Source organism: Buceros rhinoceros, unplaced genomic scaffold (genome assembly GCF_000710305.1).
Source record: "Buceros rhinoceros silvestris isolate BGI_N320 unplaced genomic scaffold, ASM71030v1 scaffold1158, whole genome shotgun sequence".
NCBI classification, from domain to species: domain Eukaryota; kingdom Metazoa; phylum Chordata; class Aves; order Bucerotiformes; family Bucerotidae; genus Buceros; species Buceros rhinoceros.
Window position 1 is genome coordinate 42333 of NW_010428356.1, and position 20789 is coordinate 63121.

At 35.4% G+C, this 20789-nt stretch overlaps 1 protein-coding gene across 1 annotated transcript in view; it reads right to left on the reverse strand.

Annotated features, from left to right (window-relative positions):
- The window catches only part of VPS13A (vacuolar protein sorting 13 homolog A (S. cerevisiae)), a gene marked incomplete at both ends in the record, with an annotated part of 57854 nt that extends 40568 nt beyond the window's left edge, over positions 1-17286 (reverse strand). The window contains 19 exons of the mRNA XM_010142213.1: positions 234-370; positions 3417-3531; positions 3622-3823; positions 5058-5200; positions 5981-6075; positions 6643-6778; positions 8577-8639; positions 9006-9177; positions 9795-9901; positions 10109-10236; positions 12140-12197; positions 12645-12725; positions 12956-13015; positions 14113-14172; positions 14508-14617; positions 15252-15353; positions 15630-15725; positions 16700-16742; positions 17243-17286. Coding sequence (XP_010140515.1) covers positions 234-370; positions 3417-3531; positions 3622-3823; positions 5058-5200; positions 5981-6075; positions 6643-6778; positions 8577-8639; positions 9006-9177; positions 9795-9901; positions 10109-10236; positions 12140-12197; positions 12645-12725; positions 12956-13015; positions 14113-14172; positions 14508-14617; positions 15252-15353; positions 15630-15725; positions 16700-16742; positions 17243-17286 — 1952 coding nt within the window. The remainder of the gene's footprint in view (positions 1-233; positions 371-3416; positions 3532-3621; positions 3824-5057; positions 5201-5980; positions 6076-6642; positions 6779-8576; positions 8640-9005; positions 9178-9794; positions 9902-10108; positions 10237-12139; positions 12198-12644; positions 12726-12955; positions 13016-14112; positions 14173-14507; positions 14618-15251; positions 15354-15629; positions 15726-16699; positions 16743-17242) is intronic.
- Positions 17287-20789: the final 3503 nt, after the last annotated feature.

Here is a 20789-nt window from a genome sequence, read left to right on the forward strand (position 1 = left end):
CTTCTAGTAGAGGATTATTTTGTAACAATTCCTTTGATTTCAAAGAACCTATTGAGAAAAGTTCAGTATTTTCTGCCTTGACCAGAAAGCAATTTCAAATAAATTTCCAATACATAAACTGTAGGAGGAACTTTTATTTTATCAGTATGACAAAATACAAATTAATAAACTGGAAATCACATAAAAGCTGAACTATCATTTTCAGTAAGTTGCTTCATTAAGTTAATACACACCTTAAGACTACCAAGATCCAAAAGCAGTAAATTTGATGTATGGTCATAAAATCCTTTTTGTGGAACAATGATGTATGAAGCCATGAGGTTAATTTTGAGGTCAAGAACTTTCTGGGTTTCAATAACATACAACAAACCTGAAAAAGTATACAATTAGTCAAGCTAAATGAAGTCATCCATACAGAAGCTATGGAATTAAAAGAAGCTATAAAAAGAAATTCAAGTCTAACTATAACTTAATAGTGAATGTTAGGTAACTAAGTTTAACTGCAGGTACAGATGCTCTTCAGATTTCTTTTGAACTAATAATTATAGGCAGTCTCTAAAGAAGCACCAAGTAGATGAAATGACAGCAAACAATGGTAATGGGCAAGTAGAGGCAACAACATGACACGTGCAAATTCAAAAAGTTTCATACTGAGCAGTGATGAAATGGGAAGAACTGGAATGTGTAAAGTAACTCGGCAATTGCTGAGTTAACACACTGTGCTCTGTATATTCAGAAATTTAATTGTTGTGTAGAAGTTATCGGGGGTATCCAACTGCACTGGCCAAACTGTGTGTGTTGTTACTACTGAGATTCTGAAGCTTACACTAAGAGGTATGTGCTGACAAGCATCTCCATCTTGAGATGCTGAAGAACAGCAAATACAAGGTCTTACAAAAACTGTTTATAAATCATGCAATTAGTTGGGAAATTCAGACTGTCACAGTATTTGAGACCAAATTCTGTTTTTCTGCTCATCTGAAGAGGAATGCATGGTCTTGCTTAAGTTAGCACTGGAAACTGCCTTACGATGCAGCAACAACCCACTAAATATTTACCAGGGGCAACAAGCTGATGCTCACGGAAGTAGAGATAGTAAATTACAAAGATGACACCATGACACTGCAGCACATCCACATCAGTAAGAAAGCAATTAAAACTGGTCCAACATTATCAAAGGCTGCACTGCCAAAGAAGAGTTAGAGTAGCCAGTGAAGAACTGGATGGTAAACACGTCAGCATTTGCAAGATAAAATAACTTGGATTCATAAAAAATTACTATTTTTTCAGTTGTCAATGCCTAACTGTATTTGAGTGGTGTAGAGATGCAGCCACAACCCACTAAATATTTACCAGGGGCAACAAGCTGATGCTCACGGAAGTAGAGATAGTAAATTACAAAGATGACACCATGACACTGCAGCACATCCACATCAGTAAGAAAGCAATTAAAACTGGTCCAACATTATCAAAGGCTGCACTGCCAAAGAAGAGTTAGAGTAGCCAGTGAAGAACTGGATGGTAAACACGTCAGCATTTGCAAGATAAAATAACTTGGATTCATAAAAAATTACTATTTTTTCAGTTGTCAATGCCTAACTGTATTTGAGTGGTGTAGAATGTTAAAAAAAATTCTTTTTTCTTTCATTTGGGAATAGAATGTAGTTGAGCCCATAGATTAAACTCTGAGAAACTAAGCTTTTGTAATGTCTTTTCGTGGTGCTGAAAACCATAACCATTTTGGTGTAAGACGTTTCTTCAGTTCCGCAGTTCACAGTTCCCCAATATCTTCCAGCTATCTTACACTGCTGAACTTAAAAGCGTTAAGAATTCTTTCCGGAGCAGGACTGCAAGTCTGAGCATATTAATTATATTGATATGACTCAATTTTTTTTTATTCTACCTCTGATATTAGCATAGTCCCCTGCAACAGAATATTCTGTAGATCTAATCTCTGGTAATTTTTTTAGTCTCAACCACGATTTTAGAAGCAACGCACAGCATATTTTTAGAAATTTCCACCAGGCTTCTCATTTTAGGTTACTTTTTGATTACTATGGGCAACTCAGCTTTCTTGTGAAGGTAAGAGTCATTGGATATACTTCTAAAGTAATGCTACACTTACACTGTAATAGATACACAGCATGATTTCATATTTCCACCAAATGAATCATTATCAGAACAAGAGTATTTGGTGGTAATGATCAGAGAACAAGCATATTGAATCTAAGCTAATTTTTATCAAATGGATCTCAGGAATGAAAAGTGGCATCAGTATTATTCAATATTGCTGGAGAAGATTATGATAGAAAAGACAAGCAAACTGATCCATATAACTTTGAATTGATAATTTGATCTTAATTAACAATTAAGATTATCTAATTGTCCTTAATTAAGCAGTTCAGTCAAAGAAGAACCAATGAATAGAAATTGATGCCTGATTTCATTCCTGATACTAGCTGGATAAAAGAAACATTAAATATACATTATGCTTGAGTTTTCTGTAATTTCTTTCACTTACTACCACTGAGTATTCAGTATGTACTCTATGTACACTATGAAATGTACTATTTAAATATTAATAATTACAAATTGTTAGGTTAAAAAAATTCTTCTTTTTTTTGCCCTTTTCAAAGAATTTTTGTATGAAGTCTCCCCTCAGCATACTCTCCCATCCAGTCAGAGACAGGACACTGTGCTGGACACACCTCTGAGCCAGAAAGCCTCAGACATCCTTATTTGAACAAGTTAATTCCACAAATCTCAGTGTTAGTCTTAAAAGTATTCACGGTTTTCATTCATGTATCAAAATGTAAGAGCTCTAGAGATAAAAGGCTAGGGTGATTTGAAAACTAAAGGAATGGCTTTCATATAGAGTAACTGGATGACAGATAAATATAGTTTATATGACTTGATCTGAGTCAATGCAGACCAAAATCAACACTAATTGAGGAATAAAGAAAGTGGAAAATAACTATACAAAGGCAGATAGTGTTCTGGAAAGGAGTTAGTGGTTTCACTAGAGGACCAGTAACATTGTTCAGAATCAGTTTTCAAAGAGTATGAAACAGTTAAGGTCATTTAGATACTCAGATGAACAAAACGGAGAGTTGAATCTAAGACACTGGTTTTAGTTCTGCATAGAGAACAACAGAATAAATACTGAAATACTACCTCAGGGTCTGGAGACTATTTTACAAAGAAAGTTGAAGTTGAAAAAGATACAGACATAAAATTATCCAATGTCTAGAACAAATGGTTTGTAATGAGATTGAAAAGTTCAGGATATTTAGGTGTTGTGCTAGAAAGCTATGACTTGGACCGATGCAGCTCCATATGCAAAGATAAAATATTTTTATACTCCTAGAATCTAAAATTTGTGTGAGTATGCAAACAGAAGAGCATGCAGCACTTGCCTGTTGACGTTTTTTCACGGAACTCTTCAAGCTTCATCAGAGTTGCTGATGTCAACTGCTCTAAATGAACATCTTTAGGAGGCCTGAAGAATTCCACTAAACTATTTATTGTGATCTGTTAAAATAAAGCAAAACTAATATATTTCAAATTTACTATTAAGAAAGATTTTTTCAAGATTTATAATTTATTCAAAAATTTACTTACTGCATCATATATTATTTCAAGCGGCTGTGATTCTATTCTAAGCCTCTGATCTGCTTTCTCATCCAAAGGATTAGTTTCAAACATTATGCTTAAGAGTGAGGTACCCTTGTCCGAATAGACCGTTCGAGAAGATAGGAGACAGGGTGTGCACTTTTCTCGGGACATGCCTGTAACTTCAAGAGAGGCAATTTTTGTTTCAAATCTGTAAAGAAAGGTAAACAACATGTTCAGATGCAATATCCATCCATCTAGGTACTATTAGATGGTAAGAGCATAAGAAATGAGCTGTGCTAAACCCCCTGTTTTAACTGTTTTCCATTTCATTATCTTTTGTGTATATTAGCCACCCTTGAGTAAATAAAGAAAGGGGATCCAAGTTATTCACTTCATACACTTTTCGCAAGGACAGGTGTCAGGGCAGGGAGGAGACAGGCAAATGGAAATTCTGTACTATGACCTCAGGAATTAGACAGCACAGTTTATACTGGGGAACAGAGACAGAAACAGAAAGGGGAGGGTTCCAGTGCAGAGAAATAGAAGAAAACCACAAGAAGACCACAAGGTTAATAGCCTCATTACTCTAAGGAAGCATTTTTTAGGCATTGGATTTTATTTTTTTCATTACTCTGTCCACCTCTTTAAGAGCTCTCAGTTGACCATCTTTATCTCTCAATGCCCAAAAGAAAGTGTCTCACTGTAAGAGTGTAACTTTTTTCCCCTTTTTCTCAGTATGATAGCATTATTAGGGCCACTTAGATGCGGAGGAGAACAAACAGAAAAGCTGCAAGCAAAACTTAAAAAAAAAACTATGCATAAAACTCAGCAAGATCAACAGTATCTTAATATCATACATAAGTTACATTAACATGCCCCACAACGGAGTGGACAAGGTTTAAAACAGAAAGGCTCCCCACCCCCAGAACTTTAAAGTCATTACATTTTAAACTACAATATTTCATATGGCTGCTTTTCATCACCTACTGTGAGAGCACAAAACCAAGCCAAAATCATCAATTATCCTCTGTCAACCTAAAAGTTCAACTGAAACCTTAAGAATTTTTCAGTTACGTTAAATGCCTACACAGAAGTGGTTACAAGATCACCTCGGCCAGATTAAGTTTCGAAAGAAGTAACAGTCACCTCTCAAAGTAAGAAACAAGTTAGTAACTGGATTGCTTGTACCTAACAATGATAAACTGGAAAAAAAAAAAGAAAATCTGTATTGGCACAAAAAATTCTGAAGATGGAGAGAACTTAATAATGGAAACAGTATGCACTCACTTTGTCCACCAGCTGCAGGATTATTTGGCTTCCAAACCGCACAAGAAACTACAGCAAAATATGGAAGCTAAACATCGTAACAGAGCCTTGAAATTCCTATAAGCTACCCTCAACATTTCATGAGGAGCAAAACCAGTTTGAGAGAGAAAGTTCACCTTATTGCTTGTGCACCTGGTCGCTGGGTAAATACTGTACTCAAGTCAGTTAATGCAAAATTTATCAGCTCAGGAGTCTGCTTGTTTTCTCTTATTGACATAGACATCCTTAGTAACTTCACAGAGAACTTCATGGCTTCATACTAGATACACAGAAAAAACAACAGTGGATTATAAAATCTGTTAGCATACATCAGAGTTTATCAAGAGATTAAAACAACAATTACCAGTCTGGTACTGGTTTTCTAGTGCTATAAATAGCTTGTATCATAGCAGGTGTAAAAGTCATTCCCAAATAGTTACTATAAAGCAGCAGAGTCAGAGTAGACTACACTTACAAACGTGTGTTTTCGCTGTCTCTACACCACACTGACACGCAGAGCTGGAAGGCAGCCCATTGTACCTACCGTGCACGAATCTCTCATAAAGATGACTTACCAGTTATCTCTGAATGGTTCAAAAATGCTGCTCTTTCCCACTACGGTCCTCCAATCACCTCCTTCCTAATATGGTCATCTACTCTACCCCGTCTGCTATCACTCACATTTAAGATTCCAGTGAATCAGTTAGTGCACTTTCTTAAAAAGTTTCTGAATACTGTAAGAGGATGTACAAAGCATTTCATAACTTAAACAATACACTACTTACATGACTTTATTCTAGCTTGAGCAAGCAAAATTTCATTCTGAACTTTTTCAGAATATCCAAAGTAAGCTCTACAACCAGCCTCCTGAAACCGTATCTAAAGATGCTCAGTTCTGCACAAAGCCAGCATGCAGTAACTTAATTAAAAAGTGTCAGAACGCTATTCATATACAGATACAGAGCTTCAAGTAATCTTAAAAGTTATTTCCTACCATCTTAGATTTTTATTAGTAGATAAAGCTACCAATTGTTTGGTATCATAGTCAGTTATGACTTACTGATTTGGGAAGGGTTGGATCCACAGCTGTTTCACTATATCCAATGGCTGCATAAAGTTTAGCCTTCTCTTCAGGTGTCATCAGCTCCTCGAGACCTGTCAAATTCCAAGTGGTTAATTAAACTCCGTATAGGTATCTGAAAAAGGGAGATACTGTTACACACTTTCCAGTGCTTGGTAGATCTGTACCCTACGGTAGATAATTTCAACGTTGTCCTGAACTGAATTACTTTCCGTATTCTACAATCTTTACCATGAGCCCTGCACTGAAGTGAATCGAACTCTAATACACTGTGTGAAATAGGCAAATTATAAAATTAATGGCAGTGAAATTGTTTACATTCCATTAACTGCTACTGTTTTCTAGCACTTTCTTCAAATCCCCATGGACGGTATACCGCACTGACAGAAATGTGCAATCTGTGGCAGAAGAAAGCAAAAATTCAAGACGGTTCAGAAAGATCAATGGAAGGAATTGTAAAATCTCTCTTTAACATGCAAGTAACAACTTCATCAGCAAAAAGAAATGATAAGAGAAAATGTAGACTTCAATAACTCAACACCCCAAATATTACACAAATCCAGAGTTCCATTGCTAGGAAGCTGTTATTCTAATAAGTCATTTTTAATAATAGAAAAAAAAATACCAGTAAGTGAACATACTTGAACCCTTTACTTCTTGGGTTTGTTCATCCTTTTTTTCACCTGACCAGCTCCATATCCAACTAAACCAGCCACCAGAATTTTCATCATCTTGTTTTACTCCTGGTCTGTAGATTTTTAATCCAGCTTTAGACGCCTGACGTTAAAAAAAATAATCAATCAGATAATTTTCTTCATTTTCCTGGGCAAAATTGACCCAAGACATTTTAACATAGAAACCACCATTAGACAACCATTGAAAAGGCAACATTTTTTAATTCTATTTCTAATAATATTTTCAAGTACACTGTGCATCATTAGACCAATTCTCACTTGCATAAAATCAACCACATTTATGAACAAAAAGAGCAAGCAAAAGGTAGCTATGTCAACAAATGTTTTACGTAGCACATTTTTTCTGACATCCACCATCAAAAAAAAGAAATTCTGTAACATTATATAGTGCCTTACATGACACCAATGCACCTGTAAGGAATCACTAAAAATTAAAATATGTAAGCAATTAAATACCTAGCACTAGTAAAATTTCAAATGTTCCCCGTATTTTTTCAAGATAGATGTCCAAAGCAATAACAATCAAAGAAAAATCATTATTCTTACAATAGGGTATTTCCTACAACAAATACAGAAAACCATTCCTGGATCTGATACATATAGACACAACAGTATGGAAGCTCTCCCTTCTCCCAGGTTAGTTATTCCACCAACTAAGTGATGTCCCCTCTGATGACAATGATGATTCCAATACTGGGTTCTCACAGAAAGTGCAAACTACATCCAGACTTGACCACAAAGTTTGGCATAAGGGATAGAAAGTGTCCATCAAGCCATCAAGAGATAAAGGAGTTCTCAAAACTGTAGTGGACCACAAAAACTAATTGTTTTCCTTCATAACTAATATGATCCAAAAAGATTTAAACACTTGCAGATAAGCCCTGAATTTGGAGCTACTCTAGCAAATGTGATTCCTAAAGTGAGTGAAGCAGGGATCCCTTCTCAGCATTCAACAAATCCAAGACCTCTCTGCAACACAGTTATGGAAGACAGCTGGCTGTAAATCAGAACTTTTTAGAGACCTGTCACACCTATCCATCTACAGGCCAACGCAAGGCAGGACTTACCACAGAAACGTAAAGGCTTCTGAACTGATATTATTGATTCACCTCAGAGACGATGCAGAATGTCAGCTAAACAACACAAGGCCTCAAAGAGTTTGAACGAAATCCCCCAAAGACCTCTTTACAAAGAATACTGCTTACTCTTACACACATTGATTATTAACTGAGACAGAACACATTTTAGAAAACCTGTTTCAGATTTCACTTCAATCTCCTGCAACGATGCTTGAACACTACCTTTAGAACTAAATGGTATACTAACCTAGGAGAAACAAGTCTAACAATTAAGTGTAACTAAACAGTCACATACTCTCGCCTAATTGTGATTTTCTGCTTCAACGTATCCTGCATTTGCTTCAATCCAAGTTAATTTGCCAACAATAACCAAAGGTCAACATACTACATGTACAGGTGTTCAGCCTACGTAACAGGGTATCAGGAAGGAAAGGAATATACTAACAGTCTAGGCTGCTAGGATGGAAAAAAAAAAAGTCTGAAGCTTTGGGTATAATCATTCCTAACTTGACTCATCCTACCACCCTTTGACAATATATTCCATAGCAGATCTTCCTCTCCAAAGTGGAAAGAAATTTATCCCAAACCAGTTACTCTGAAGCAGCAGTATACGGAGCTATTTATTCTTCACTTGATTTCAAGCTGAAACTAACCATCTCTTATAATAACAAACGTGAAATATAAGGAAAATTAAAAGACTGTATGATGCACAGTTCAATCACTAGAGCTAAAGTCACCTGCCTAAAATCTCCACAACATCATGTTGCAGTATATCGACTCACTTAAATTATGAAATTTTACCTCAACTTCCGCTTGTTGCCTTGCAAGAGTGATGTTAAAAATATCCAAGGCCTTTTCAAATTCCTAGAAAGGAGGCGAGAAATTAATTTTCAACAATTTAATTAGGTTAGGTTTCACAGCGCAGTCTTACAGGAAATGACAGTAAACAACTCTTTCAGTGCAACCCAAGTTAATTTACTCAAGCTGAAAACTGAAAATAAACCTGAAAAAGCAAGTAAGTTTAAGTTTTTCTTCAGTGCATGTACTAATTTTAAAAATTACCTAACACATTTGTTAATACTACTCACAGAAAACAGTACTGACAGAGTGGCAAGTCTGATCACTGAAAATTTTACTTTAAATTGGTACTGACTTAGGACCTTTTAAACATTCAAGTTTAAGAAAACAGCAAATTGAAAAATATTTAAGCCTTTATGGAATATGGCTAACCTCCAACAACTTTAAGATTTCTTCACTGGGTTTTTTTGATGTTATTTTTGTTTTATACATGTCTTTATAGTTCTTCACTTGTTTTCTATGGTGCCGAATATGCTCCCATGACCACATCTGGAGCTTAGGTTGAACATTTACTTCGAGGATGCCATAAATAACATATTTCCACCTAAAAGTGAAGATGAAGTATAGTTTACATTTCTTTTGCTATATGAAAAAGACATCTAGAGCTATGCAGACTCCCACTGAACACAGATTCAAGTTCCAAAAGAGTGAAAGCCCTCATCTATTATCACACTTCTCATCAGCAGAACCACCCAAGGATTTTACTTTTTCCCCCACAAAGCTGATAGGTTGCTATTTCCTAAAATTAAAAAGTAGCCTTGTACAAAAATTCTCCACAAATACATATCTGTGTGTGAATAATCAAAACATATTTGTAAGGATTCTTCTGATAAGAAATCAAATCTCTGCCATCTCTCTTGAAAACGTTTGCATATTTTTAGATAATAGCTATGTTCTTGTAATAGTACTTAACATATAAAGGAGACCTTTCATTAAAGCAGAGTGAGGATATTAAAACACCATCAGACTTAAGCTGATAACGGTCTTTAAAAGGGGTTTGAAGTCCTCGCCAATGTTTTTTTTTTAATACTCCTAGCTTCACAAAAACCCAAAGACTTTGAGGAGGAAATGAGTTCTAATCTCCATAAGTAAGAAACAATCCTTGGTAATTATTTCAAAGGAATAACTAACAAATAATTTTCAAAGTCTGAGGTGGCCTACCAGGTCTTGGCATTGTTGTGCAATGGAACATCAGGTCTGTACTTCCTATACGGCAGATTTCGAGTCATCATATCAATAGACTCAAGAAGCTCCATAACACTAAAGTACTGAAAAACAAAGAAACAAAAATTCAAACTGAGGACAACATGTATCAAGCTTCTTTTCAAAAAGAAAATAATTTACAAAGAAAATCAAGATTAAGAAGCTGATCGATTCTGTACGTTTATCACAAAATTACAGAATGGTTTTCTTACTATTCTTACAAACTAACTTTTTTACCACATTACATACAACTTCAGAAAAATAGTTTATACCTGTGGCTTATTGAACTCTACAGTTATATCCTGTAACTTTATGTCTAAATCCATTTTTGGTGATGAAAAGTCAACATCAGATCGAGGATTCATAAGGAGTTTGGCTTTAGCTGAAATTGGGCGGAACACTAAAAAAAAAGAAAAAATGAAATTAAATTATTTAAGCTGCCATAAATGATACATAACACTTATCAGCTCAAGTTATGATAGAACATTCATTTAAAAATGCTAGACTTCAAAACATGAAGACTTCATCAAAACAGCTTAAAATACGATACAACTTACACTCAATTTCCAGTTTCATTCTGGCAACATTTGTGGAACATTTTCACAAAATTTCCAGTACACAGTATTACTTAGCAGATGTTTCAACTAATAGTTTGTATCTGCAACAAATCTGACTTTTTGGCTATGATATAAGCTATCTACAGTATAAGACAGTTTTAAACATAGCAGTTATTCCACTATAATAAACTTATTCCATAAGGATTTTTATATTACTGATATTTTACAACGATAAATTATACACACAAGTGGATAAAATTCAAACACTCAACATTTCTAAATGCAAGCCCAAGTTAGCACGCACTTACAAAAGACATGTTTAGTTCAATTTTTTAATCTCTTTCAGCAACTGATCCAACAGTAAGAATTTGTGTATCACTTGAGTTCGTGTAAATTGTATTTTATCAAATAAAATTCCTCTGATTTCAACAGAAAAACTGATATACCATCTACATACCAAACCCTAAATTCACTGAAAGGTTCATACAAGTGGAAACAGACATTTTTGAAGGAGGAAGCCACGCTGACATCAATTTACCTTTGTTTCATTTTAAGCCCTGTAATTCTTGTAAAGCTGATTTTATTTGTATCTACAAAATTCATATGGTAGCATTTCTATTAATTTTCTCTCTGTATTTAGCTTCCTAAATTTCATTTTTCATCCATCCTGTATGTGTTATTTTTGCATTTAGATCAAATGACAGAAGTAGACTTCATGCTTACTACCCTTCTATCAACGTCTCTGAAGAATTGCTCTGAAAGAGCCAGAATTTCCATATTCCACAGAATATCAGCATGATATAATTAAAAATCTGCATCTCTGATGGAATTGCTGAATTTTAAGAGTTAAATCATGAATCCTGCAATTTTGCATATAACTATTTGAACTTCCATGTAAAGACTTAGACTACGGATGAAGAAACCTATTTTCTTGTAAAAATAGTCAAAGCTACTAACTGAAAAAAGATACATAAGAAATCAGAAGAAATTACTAAATAGTTCTCTGGCAGTCGAATAAAAAGACACATAAGAATTTCTCTTTCAGACAAAGGCAGCAATAAAAACACATAAAACTAACAGCACCCTTTTTAGCCCTACCTACAGCAAACTCAGGACTTGCCTCTTACAGAATCAGCCACCTCAAAGGCCCTCCTGACTTGTAGGCAGTTACTAAACAATCACACAGACGCATATGAGAAATAAAACCTGTGTATTTTCTACACAATGAACAGTAAACAATTACCATGTCCGAGTGGCACCAGTGCCATTCTCCAGCCACAGTAAGCAACGCTCAAAGCAATACAACTTGCAATATACCAACAGTAAAAAGAGTAAAATAAAACTGTTGATGGTTCAGACTTGTGCGATTACGGTTTCCACCTCAAATGCAAAAAGACACACTCTGCACAAGGCAGGTGACCTCAGAAATGTAATCTATTACTCTAGCCAACTCCATTCACAAAACTTAAATGATGCAGTTTATTATTCCTAAACTTCTTAAAGTAAGGAATTATCGATGACTGTTAACAACCAGGATTTACGTATTACATTCCATCAGGATGACAGATGACTCAAGATTCGTATTTTAATCAAAGCCTTTCTAAGGCTACAGATACAGTACAGTACTGACTCTCTGAGGAACAGTTATTCCTACAAAAGAACTAAGCTCCTTAGTAAGATAACCTCTGAGAGGCATTAAAAACTAGGAGTATAAATGTATATTATAAATACAAATAAAACACTTACCAAAATCATAACCTTCTGGAATCACATTGTGGGTGGCAACTCCCTGTTTTAAGTTAACCTACATACACAATGAAGTTAAAAATAAGTTACATTTCTATTTCATGATAAAAGTTTTAAAACACGAAATGTTATCACTTTAATACAGGTTTCAGATAATCCCTCTGACGAAGTGCAATTAAAATCATTAATCTATGTTTTAAACAGAAGACTAACTCCAGCTAAAGAAGTCTTACTGTACGGTCAGATGACCACGTAATTGTGTGTAATTCTGAAACTGGCAAAAGACTTGCTTGTTGGTTTTTTTATAACTTCCCCAGATGGCTGTTGTTGTACTTCCATCACATGAAAACCTTAACATTTACCATTTTTCCTAAAAAAAGCTATTAGTGACAAGACAATTTCCCAGGACATTGACACAAATGGAAGCAAAACTGATTGTGAAGCACGCTCTATGCTTCACAGTATGAACTAGAATACTAGATACGTTATCTCATGCTTTACTTACCAACGAGTCCTCACAACCACCATGGTAGAACATCTCCGATTTCACATTCCAGTACGCGAAAAGGTTATCCAGGCGTACAAGCTGAAAATACAACAGAACACATGTATTAATACACACAAATTTTACGTTAGTAATTTTGATTTCACAAAGTCTGGATGAATAAAAATATTCAGAATGTTCCTTGCAGACTACACATCCTTTTATTTTAGAGCCTATACAGTTACGTGTTTTCTTGATCTCAATTTTTGTGGAAGGAAGTCTAATTCAGCTTGTCTTATGAACAATTCTTTCGCATACAGTTTATACTGTACCTTGTAGAACAACTTGGCAGTTTCATCATGTAAACATGGATTCCAATTCTTATCTGAGGTCTGAAATGAGAATTAAAGTTATTCCAATATCTATAATTCACCAACATTTTATCATCACTGAAACAAATGAGGAAAAAAGGATCATCATAATTAAACCCCACCGAAAACAATGGGACACCATCCTCTGATTAAGGATGATGAAACCATTACTTTAAGTGGATAATTGATAAGGCTACTTCCTATCCCAAAAACTTATGTGCAGTGACTGCAGGCTCTACACGAGAACCAAAGGATTCTTAAAAATTTTGTTTTCAGCATTACAAAATGTTCTCCTTTGCGCCAGTATTATTTTTAGGCAGGCTCTCTGGAAAGAGATAAAAAAAGGACTGGAATTCTTTCATAATTCTGGAACTTGCATTTTAGTTTGAGCCCAACAGAAACACTATATAATATTATACTCCTTCACGGATAATATGCACTTCAGGAGTGAAGTAGTAAGAATATCAACGCTTTTGTTCACTATGCAAGACTGTTTAGGGGAAGGGGCTGGCAAAAATCTTTCAGTGTGCTAGGAACAAGTATTCATAAGACAACTATATCACTCAAGAAAGTAACATTTACTTAGATATATTTTTCTAAAGATTATCAGTTACACAGCACAAGCTACTGAATCAGAGCAACTTAGCAGAATCGGCATGTTGCTGTTACTGGGTAGTCTTCCAGAAAAAAAAGTATACAGTCTATTATGACTTCTTTAAAGTGAAGGTTGGTTGCAGATTAAAGAACTAAACTCTTTTTTTTTTCCTTTTCCCATTTTTCTTTTTTTCCCTCCCCAATATCAAGTAGTAACTTCCTTTTTTGGGTTCATAGCAGTTTCAGTAAAATACTGACAGATTCTGCAAAGTCCAAATCCAGTAAAGTCCGGTACTTGGCAACAGTGCAGCATACAGAAGATAAGAATTCCCTCCCAAAGGTCTGTTTTAATGCTAGCACTTGACCTTCTTTAACGGCACTCCCGCAACAATTTATGCTGGATTTGATAAACCAAGTATCTACCATTTCATTAGACTGTATGTGACCAGAAAGCACAATAACACACAAAACTGTAACTTAACAGTACACATCAATATGCCTTTCAGATGAAAAAATAAAATTACCTGCAAACTTAGATTCTGAAGTGAAATCCCAAATGACAATGGGTTATTCCGATTTGTGATCTAATAAGAGCAAGGGGGAAATACCAAAAAAGGATTATCTTCTGCTCTAAATTTACATTCGGAAGTAAACAGTCAACAATGAAAATATAAAACAAAGATTGACAGCTATATCTTCTTTGTAACCAAACATACGATTATAAATATATTTCTGCTTTGGTACAAGTTTTTTTATCGGTTTGGGGAGTTTTTTGGTTTGTTTTTTTGGTTTTTGTGAAGACTACAAAAATCACAAAACTTTATTAGCATTCTGTCAACAAGAAAAGCAAATCAGATAGGTTCCTAATTTCATGTTGGAGTGCAGAATACCTTATGCTGAGATATACAAAAGTACTTACATCATCTTCATAGCGAATATGAATGTTCGATATTTTCACCTGAAGATTTTTGATGACCTGAGTGACTAGTTTTTCTACAAAAGTGTCTTGTTTCTCTTCTTTTACTTTATCTAAGTTAAAGGAAAATAATATTTTGTTTTCATTAAAGTATTTTTAAAACTACACCAGAGAAAACAATTTTCTATTACACTGTACTCCAGCCATAAAAACATGTCCTTTCAGTATAATCTGTAAAATTTATACCAGCAGACTGGGTGGTTTCAGCTTTATTACTCACTGCATGAAGAATGAGGTTGTTCAAAAAGTATGACTTGTACCCACTGATACTCATGGTAGTGAGCACACATTTCTTGGAAGTGGCAAATAAGTTGAATTTAAGATGGTAAAACTTAACACGTATCAACAGAATCTTTAAAAAAGTGTAACCATAAAAATTCTTTGATACTAGAAACAAAGTTAAACTGCACCTTATGAAAGAAGAGGAAAGAAACTATCAGGCAACATGACACAAGCAAATGGTATTTTTAAAAAATTATTTATATCACATCATATCAATGCTTGAATCTTCTTATTTTCAGAATGCCTGTTCAGCAATACCGATAGCAGCCACACCTAAAAATCTGTATTTAATAGGTTTTTAAGCATCAAGAGGAAAACACGAAACTAAAACACTTCAAGTGATACTTTCTGGATTAAAACAAAGAAAGAAATAGCATCACTCTCATTAGCTTTTCCCACTCTTACCTTGGTCAGCTATTTTCTGCTTTGCTTCCTCTATCCTTTGCAATTCCCTCTGTCTTGCTTCCAAGAGCTGCCTGGCTTCTTTCTCAGCATCATATTTTATGCCTAAATTACAACGTAAAAAGTTACGATACAGAAAACCTTACATATTTTTTGAATATGCTGTTTCAAAAGCAATTATTTTCACATTTTTTAATACTAACAGCAAAAAATTAGGTGACTAAATGTAAACTACAGAATGACACCACATTACCATTATCTAATTGTATTTTCTAGGAATATCTACAAAGAATAAAGCTCATGAAAACAGTATCAACCCATTCCAGATACTTCTGAAATCCGATCAATCTATATTTATTTTTACTCTCCACATCAACTTACTGGCTGTGGGCACAATAAGCAAATAAACTCCATCAAGAACTGCTTCAACGGGTTGAGTATAAAGGTTTTGCCATGGAATCTGTAGGTTAAGTTGACCTACAAACACAAAAGGAAAAAGTTAAGGTATACAGTTAAACAGTTGACCAGAAAAAAAAAAAAGAGTATAAAGATAGTTGACACTAACCACTAAATCTCTGAACCATTACTACATTACACAGGAAAAGACAGTGCATCCGAGACACATGTCCTTTGGGTTGTTTGTTTTACACAGCGTACCAATTAATATGAGGCAAGTTCTTCCACGAGCAGAACTATTAAGTCTGCAGACACTCTCCTTAGCCCCTTGAATTATATCTTCTTCCTAGCAGCTACCTCTCCCTCCTTGCAAATGCATTGCAGCACCCTCATAATCAAAAAAAGCATACGCAGTCAGCTAAATACTCGCAAAATCAGAATTTCTAAAACATGTATTTTTCTTCCTTTGTCTGTGGAGCAGTCTTAGTGTGTATGATTAAAGAACGTGGGGACCTTGAGGTTACAGCATCTTCGGTTCTTCACACAAGGGCCAGTTTTAATAAACTATATAATCACAGGAATACACAGTCACAGGAAAATAATATGCTTCCATGGTAGACTTAAAGGAAACATGATGGCTTTAGACTTAGTTTGCTTTAAGAAACCACTAACTTTCACAAGACAATCTATTTGAAATGAGAAAACTTTTCATGTTAGCAAAAACAGGGAATGATAGAAAGGGAAGTGAAAGGCAAAATCAGTTGCAGAGTCCTGCTACGACAAGGGATGAGATCCCGTCCTGTCCAGTTGCTCATCTTTAGTGTCTTGAGTTCATTTCTTAATATTGTAGTGATTATACAAGACTCCAGTACATTTTAACTTCACCATCTCAGCTCAAGAGAAGGAGCTTCTTCAAACAGTTTACTTCAGCGTATACAAAGCATGCAAATTATGAAAACCAGAAAATTACTTACTTAGGATGCCTAGATCCACTTGCAAGGAAAAGTGGTAAGTTTAGTAACTCCTACGCGGGTGTATGATAAAATGGAACTTACCAATATGTCCTGCTTTAACTTTAAATGGCACATCCAGCTGACTCTGAAAGAAAATGGTTTAGAACAGTTAAACTCATTTCAGCATACAGGGAAAAAAAACGATGATATCCTTAATGATAAATTTACCATTCAACCACTGAAAAAAAACATTCAATATAATGCAACAGCAAGTGTTTGGTTATTGGTTTAGATTATTAAGCCATGCTAGTCTAAACACATTTCCAAGACCACGTTTCATGAGGAAGTAAAAGGTCTTTCAGTATTGCTTTTGACCTAAAGACAATTCTTTAAACAATGAGTGAGAGTTTTGTTTTGATAAATAAAAAAAAAAAAGCTAAATGAAGCCAGCATACACCTTTACCTTTATATGTAATTCCAAATTAATTGCACAATCCGCACAAATGTAAAGAAAACAACAGTAAATTTTCTGTTAAAATATAGTGTATCCTAAAACAAGAACCAAAAAAAAGCACATAAACCCCAAAATGTTGAATTCCAATAATAGTTTTTGCAACAATTCTATTTTTATTTTCACTTACTTACCAGTGCATTTTCTTTTATTTCAAGATTCTTCAGTGCTACAGCTCCTAAAAGCAAAGAATCCAATAAGTAAAACTACAATAGGTATAGTTGTAGCGGTGTATGTAAACTCGCCAAAGTCTGAGTCAGTGGTCCCTGACCTGTGTTTCCTAAGTCTCTGCTGCGGAAGATATCCACAACCTACACCTAAAATATCCATTAAAGATGATTAACAACACACTCTTCATTCATATCTGAGATTTTCTCATGCAGCTTGCATGTCCATGGAAAAGAACCTAAGATTCCTCAAAAGAAAATGTGACAGTAATTTCCAAAATTTTTACAAGGACCCATTTCGAAATTAGAAGTTTGTTTCTTTTTCCTCAACTATCTACTCCCTATGCTTGTGGAAATCTAGCAAAACTAAATTTAGCATGAAATTTTAGCCATCAGAAGACCTTACATTTGCAAGTTCTATTTTAAGGTTATAAAGGTTCAAAGAAAACACTTCAGTAAATCTAATTTTTAAATGTCTTAACAATAAATTCAGTACCCTGTAAGCACAGAAAGTTTTAATTGCAAGACCTGTTTCTACAGCATACTTGCCATCAGACACTTGTCGTAGTGAAAGAACATTGGAAGAGGATGGGAAACTCACACTTTAAAAGCTTGTGCATAGACCAAAGGAATGTCTTCTGCAAATTCTACAAGGGTGGGACATCTGCAACAGTTACCTTCGAATTAGTTGTATAGTGTTAACAGATGCACATGGAACAGACACCTGATACGTCTGAGCAGGCGCATAAACAATATTCAGGAAACCAAAGGCAGATTACAGGCCTAGAAGCGAATATATCTTGAGACTGCAAACAAAGATTTGATTGATCCAATGCTGCTTTCCTTTTGTGGACGCAAGCTAGAAATGGCCAAATATATGGGTAGACTGGTACTCCAACTGCAAGAAACATTCTTCCAGGTAGACAATGCTAATGGCATTAGACTACTGTTCAAAGCACCACCATTTTTGGGAAACTGGGAAACTGATCTCAAAAACACATTCATTACAACAGTTGGCTCAAGTTGCTGAACTTCTGCACAAGAGCTGACCATTTAAACTAATCCATCCATCTTGCAGTATTTGCAAAACCCTATAAAGTTGTAAATGATTTAATTTATTCATTGCAACAAGCTATTATCACTTTCCAGTAGAATTCTGTACATCTGACATCATCAGCCACCATCCAGAGAAATACTACAAGCATAAGGACATTTTTTAAGAGCTGACTGTTCTGCTTCTTACAATACTCACACACTGACAGGAATATTAGAAAAGACAGAAAAAAAAAAAAATCAAAGAAAGTATTCCCAGCAGTAGTCTATAACTAGACCAGTTAACTATAATTAGTCAACAGTCTTTGTAGGTGACAGTTTTCATACACCACTGGGTTCAATTCTAATCTAAGCTTATTCTCTGAGAAAGCTGCCCCTGCACAGACCATTCTAACACTCATTAGAGAAAGTTTAATTATATGAGACATGCACACACATAAAAAGTCATGTTTGTCACCAAGTTACCACGCATAACATCTTTTGCACATAGGCTGAGCCATGGTAAACAACTGGGTGACACATGATGCAGTTTAACTGGGTTTAGTTTCTTCACTGTCACTGTCAGGAACATAAACGTTACCTCTCATTTATCAAGGGTTTAGCACAAGCCACTTTTCAGCTGGGCACAGTTACTCAAGCTGCAATAACCTGGCAGCTCTAACGCTTCTAAAAACCAGGTACTGCAGAGTGAGCAGGGATTATTATCTCAAGCACTTACAAACAATATTTTGTGATGGAGAATTACAGCTCACTTCACCTGAGCACATCATAATGGCCCAGAATAAACATGGTATCAGTTCTGTTTCAAAATAGGCTTTGATAATTCTACACGAAATGCTGCGATCGGAAAGCGGGGTAAATCACCATTTTTCATATACTTGTGATTTTACAACTCATAATTTTAAAGGGCTTAGTTAAAAATCATTAGAAGATACAGGAGTTAGTAAAACCTCAATCATCTCAATTTTAGTATAATATTGCAGGGTATAATAGAGCATAATATTATAATAAAATGTCACAATTTACTTATAAAAATCCTGACTGAGGGTCTGACCGCTGTGAAAGGACTATCAAAGCACACAAAAGGCCTCCACTGAAGCTCTGTGTTTTGTACATTGATGCAGCCTTTCTTTTCAGTACACTTAGCAGAGAGTGCAAGAAACAGATTGACCAAACACTCCTGCAGGTAAACGTAAACTACTTCCAAATTCACCACACCTCAGTGGGCAAACAATTCTGGCCATGACAGTATGGTCAGAATACTTGCACGGTACATAATACATACTCGCAAGAATTTCAAAATACATCCAGATTCAGTTGTGTGGCTTTGTTGGGGTTCTGGGGCTTTCTTTTCCCCTGCTGGGGGCAATCAGATGTTTCCTTGTTTTGACAACAGAAATGCAGCCACATAAAACCCCATTTGATGGGTTAAAAACTGCCCAACTAAGCAACCTTGAAAACTGTATATACAAGAAATTGGAGTTGTATAAAACTCTAGGGTTAAACATGCAGGCCAACAGCCAAAACAGTAATAAAAGCCAGAATGCTTATAAACACCTAAAGCACAGTCTAGACTTTATTTAGGCTATATTATAAAGCAAATTCTTAGCCTTACTGATCTCTGGACATCGTAAATAATTCAGCAAAACCAAACACTTGTCAAATCTCTAATAAACAGGTTTATAACTTTTATTTTAGATATTCAAAATAACTTCATGAGTTTGAGCGCATGACCAACACCTACTCCCAAGGACTTACCTCACCAAAAAGAGATCTATAAAGTAAGAGAACACCTGGTAAACCATTTCACCAAAGCAGCCTAACTGAAATTTTGGTATGGATGTCAACAGAAGTTAAAGGAGAGGAAAGAAAATTAAGCCACACAAAAATCCTGAAGATTTAACCTGTGTATTAATCACACCTCTGCTGTCTTGTAAATAAGAACGAGGGGGAGAGAGTGGGGCAGGCAGGGAAGGAGGAAGCAGGGAAGCAGGCAGGAAGATGAGTGATGATAGGCATCAGAAACTACACACACCTCAGCTGGTATCCGACCAGCACCCAACACTTCTGCTCGCATATGTTAACAGAATTTCTCCTTTTTAGTAACAGCACTGTCAGCTTGTGAACCCACTTGATCACTTTATACAAACTGCTGCCCTTGCCGGTTATTTCTCACTTGTGTTTGTGCTGTTAGCTCTTCCTGTTCAAGCACACCTTCTGGAAACAAGCTGTAAGTCTCCGAGGATCAGAGAGTCTGCCAAATACCTCCTCTGTTGAGATCTGCTGTAAAATAGGTCATGAAAGGCAGCAGAAAGTACTTGGTATCCTTCATCCCTCAGTCGATCCACATCACTAATATGTAAGGGGGCGACTGCTATACCTAGACAAGGCAAGGTACGCAAAAGTAGTTGTCTTTTATTATAACACCAGTGTAGCTGGAAAAAAAAATAGAGAGTGCTTG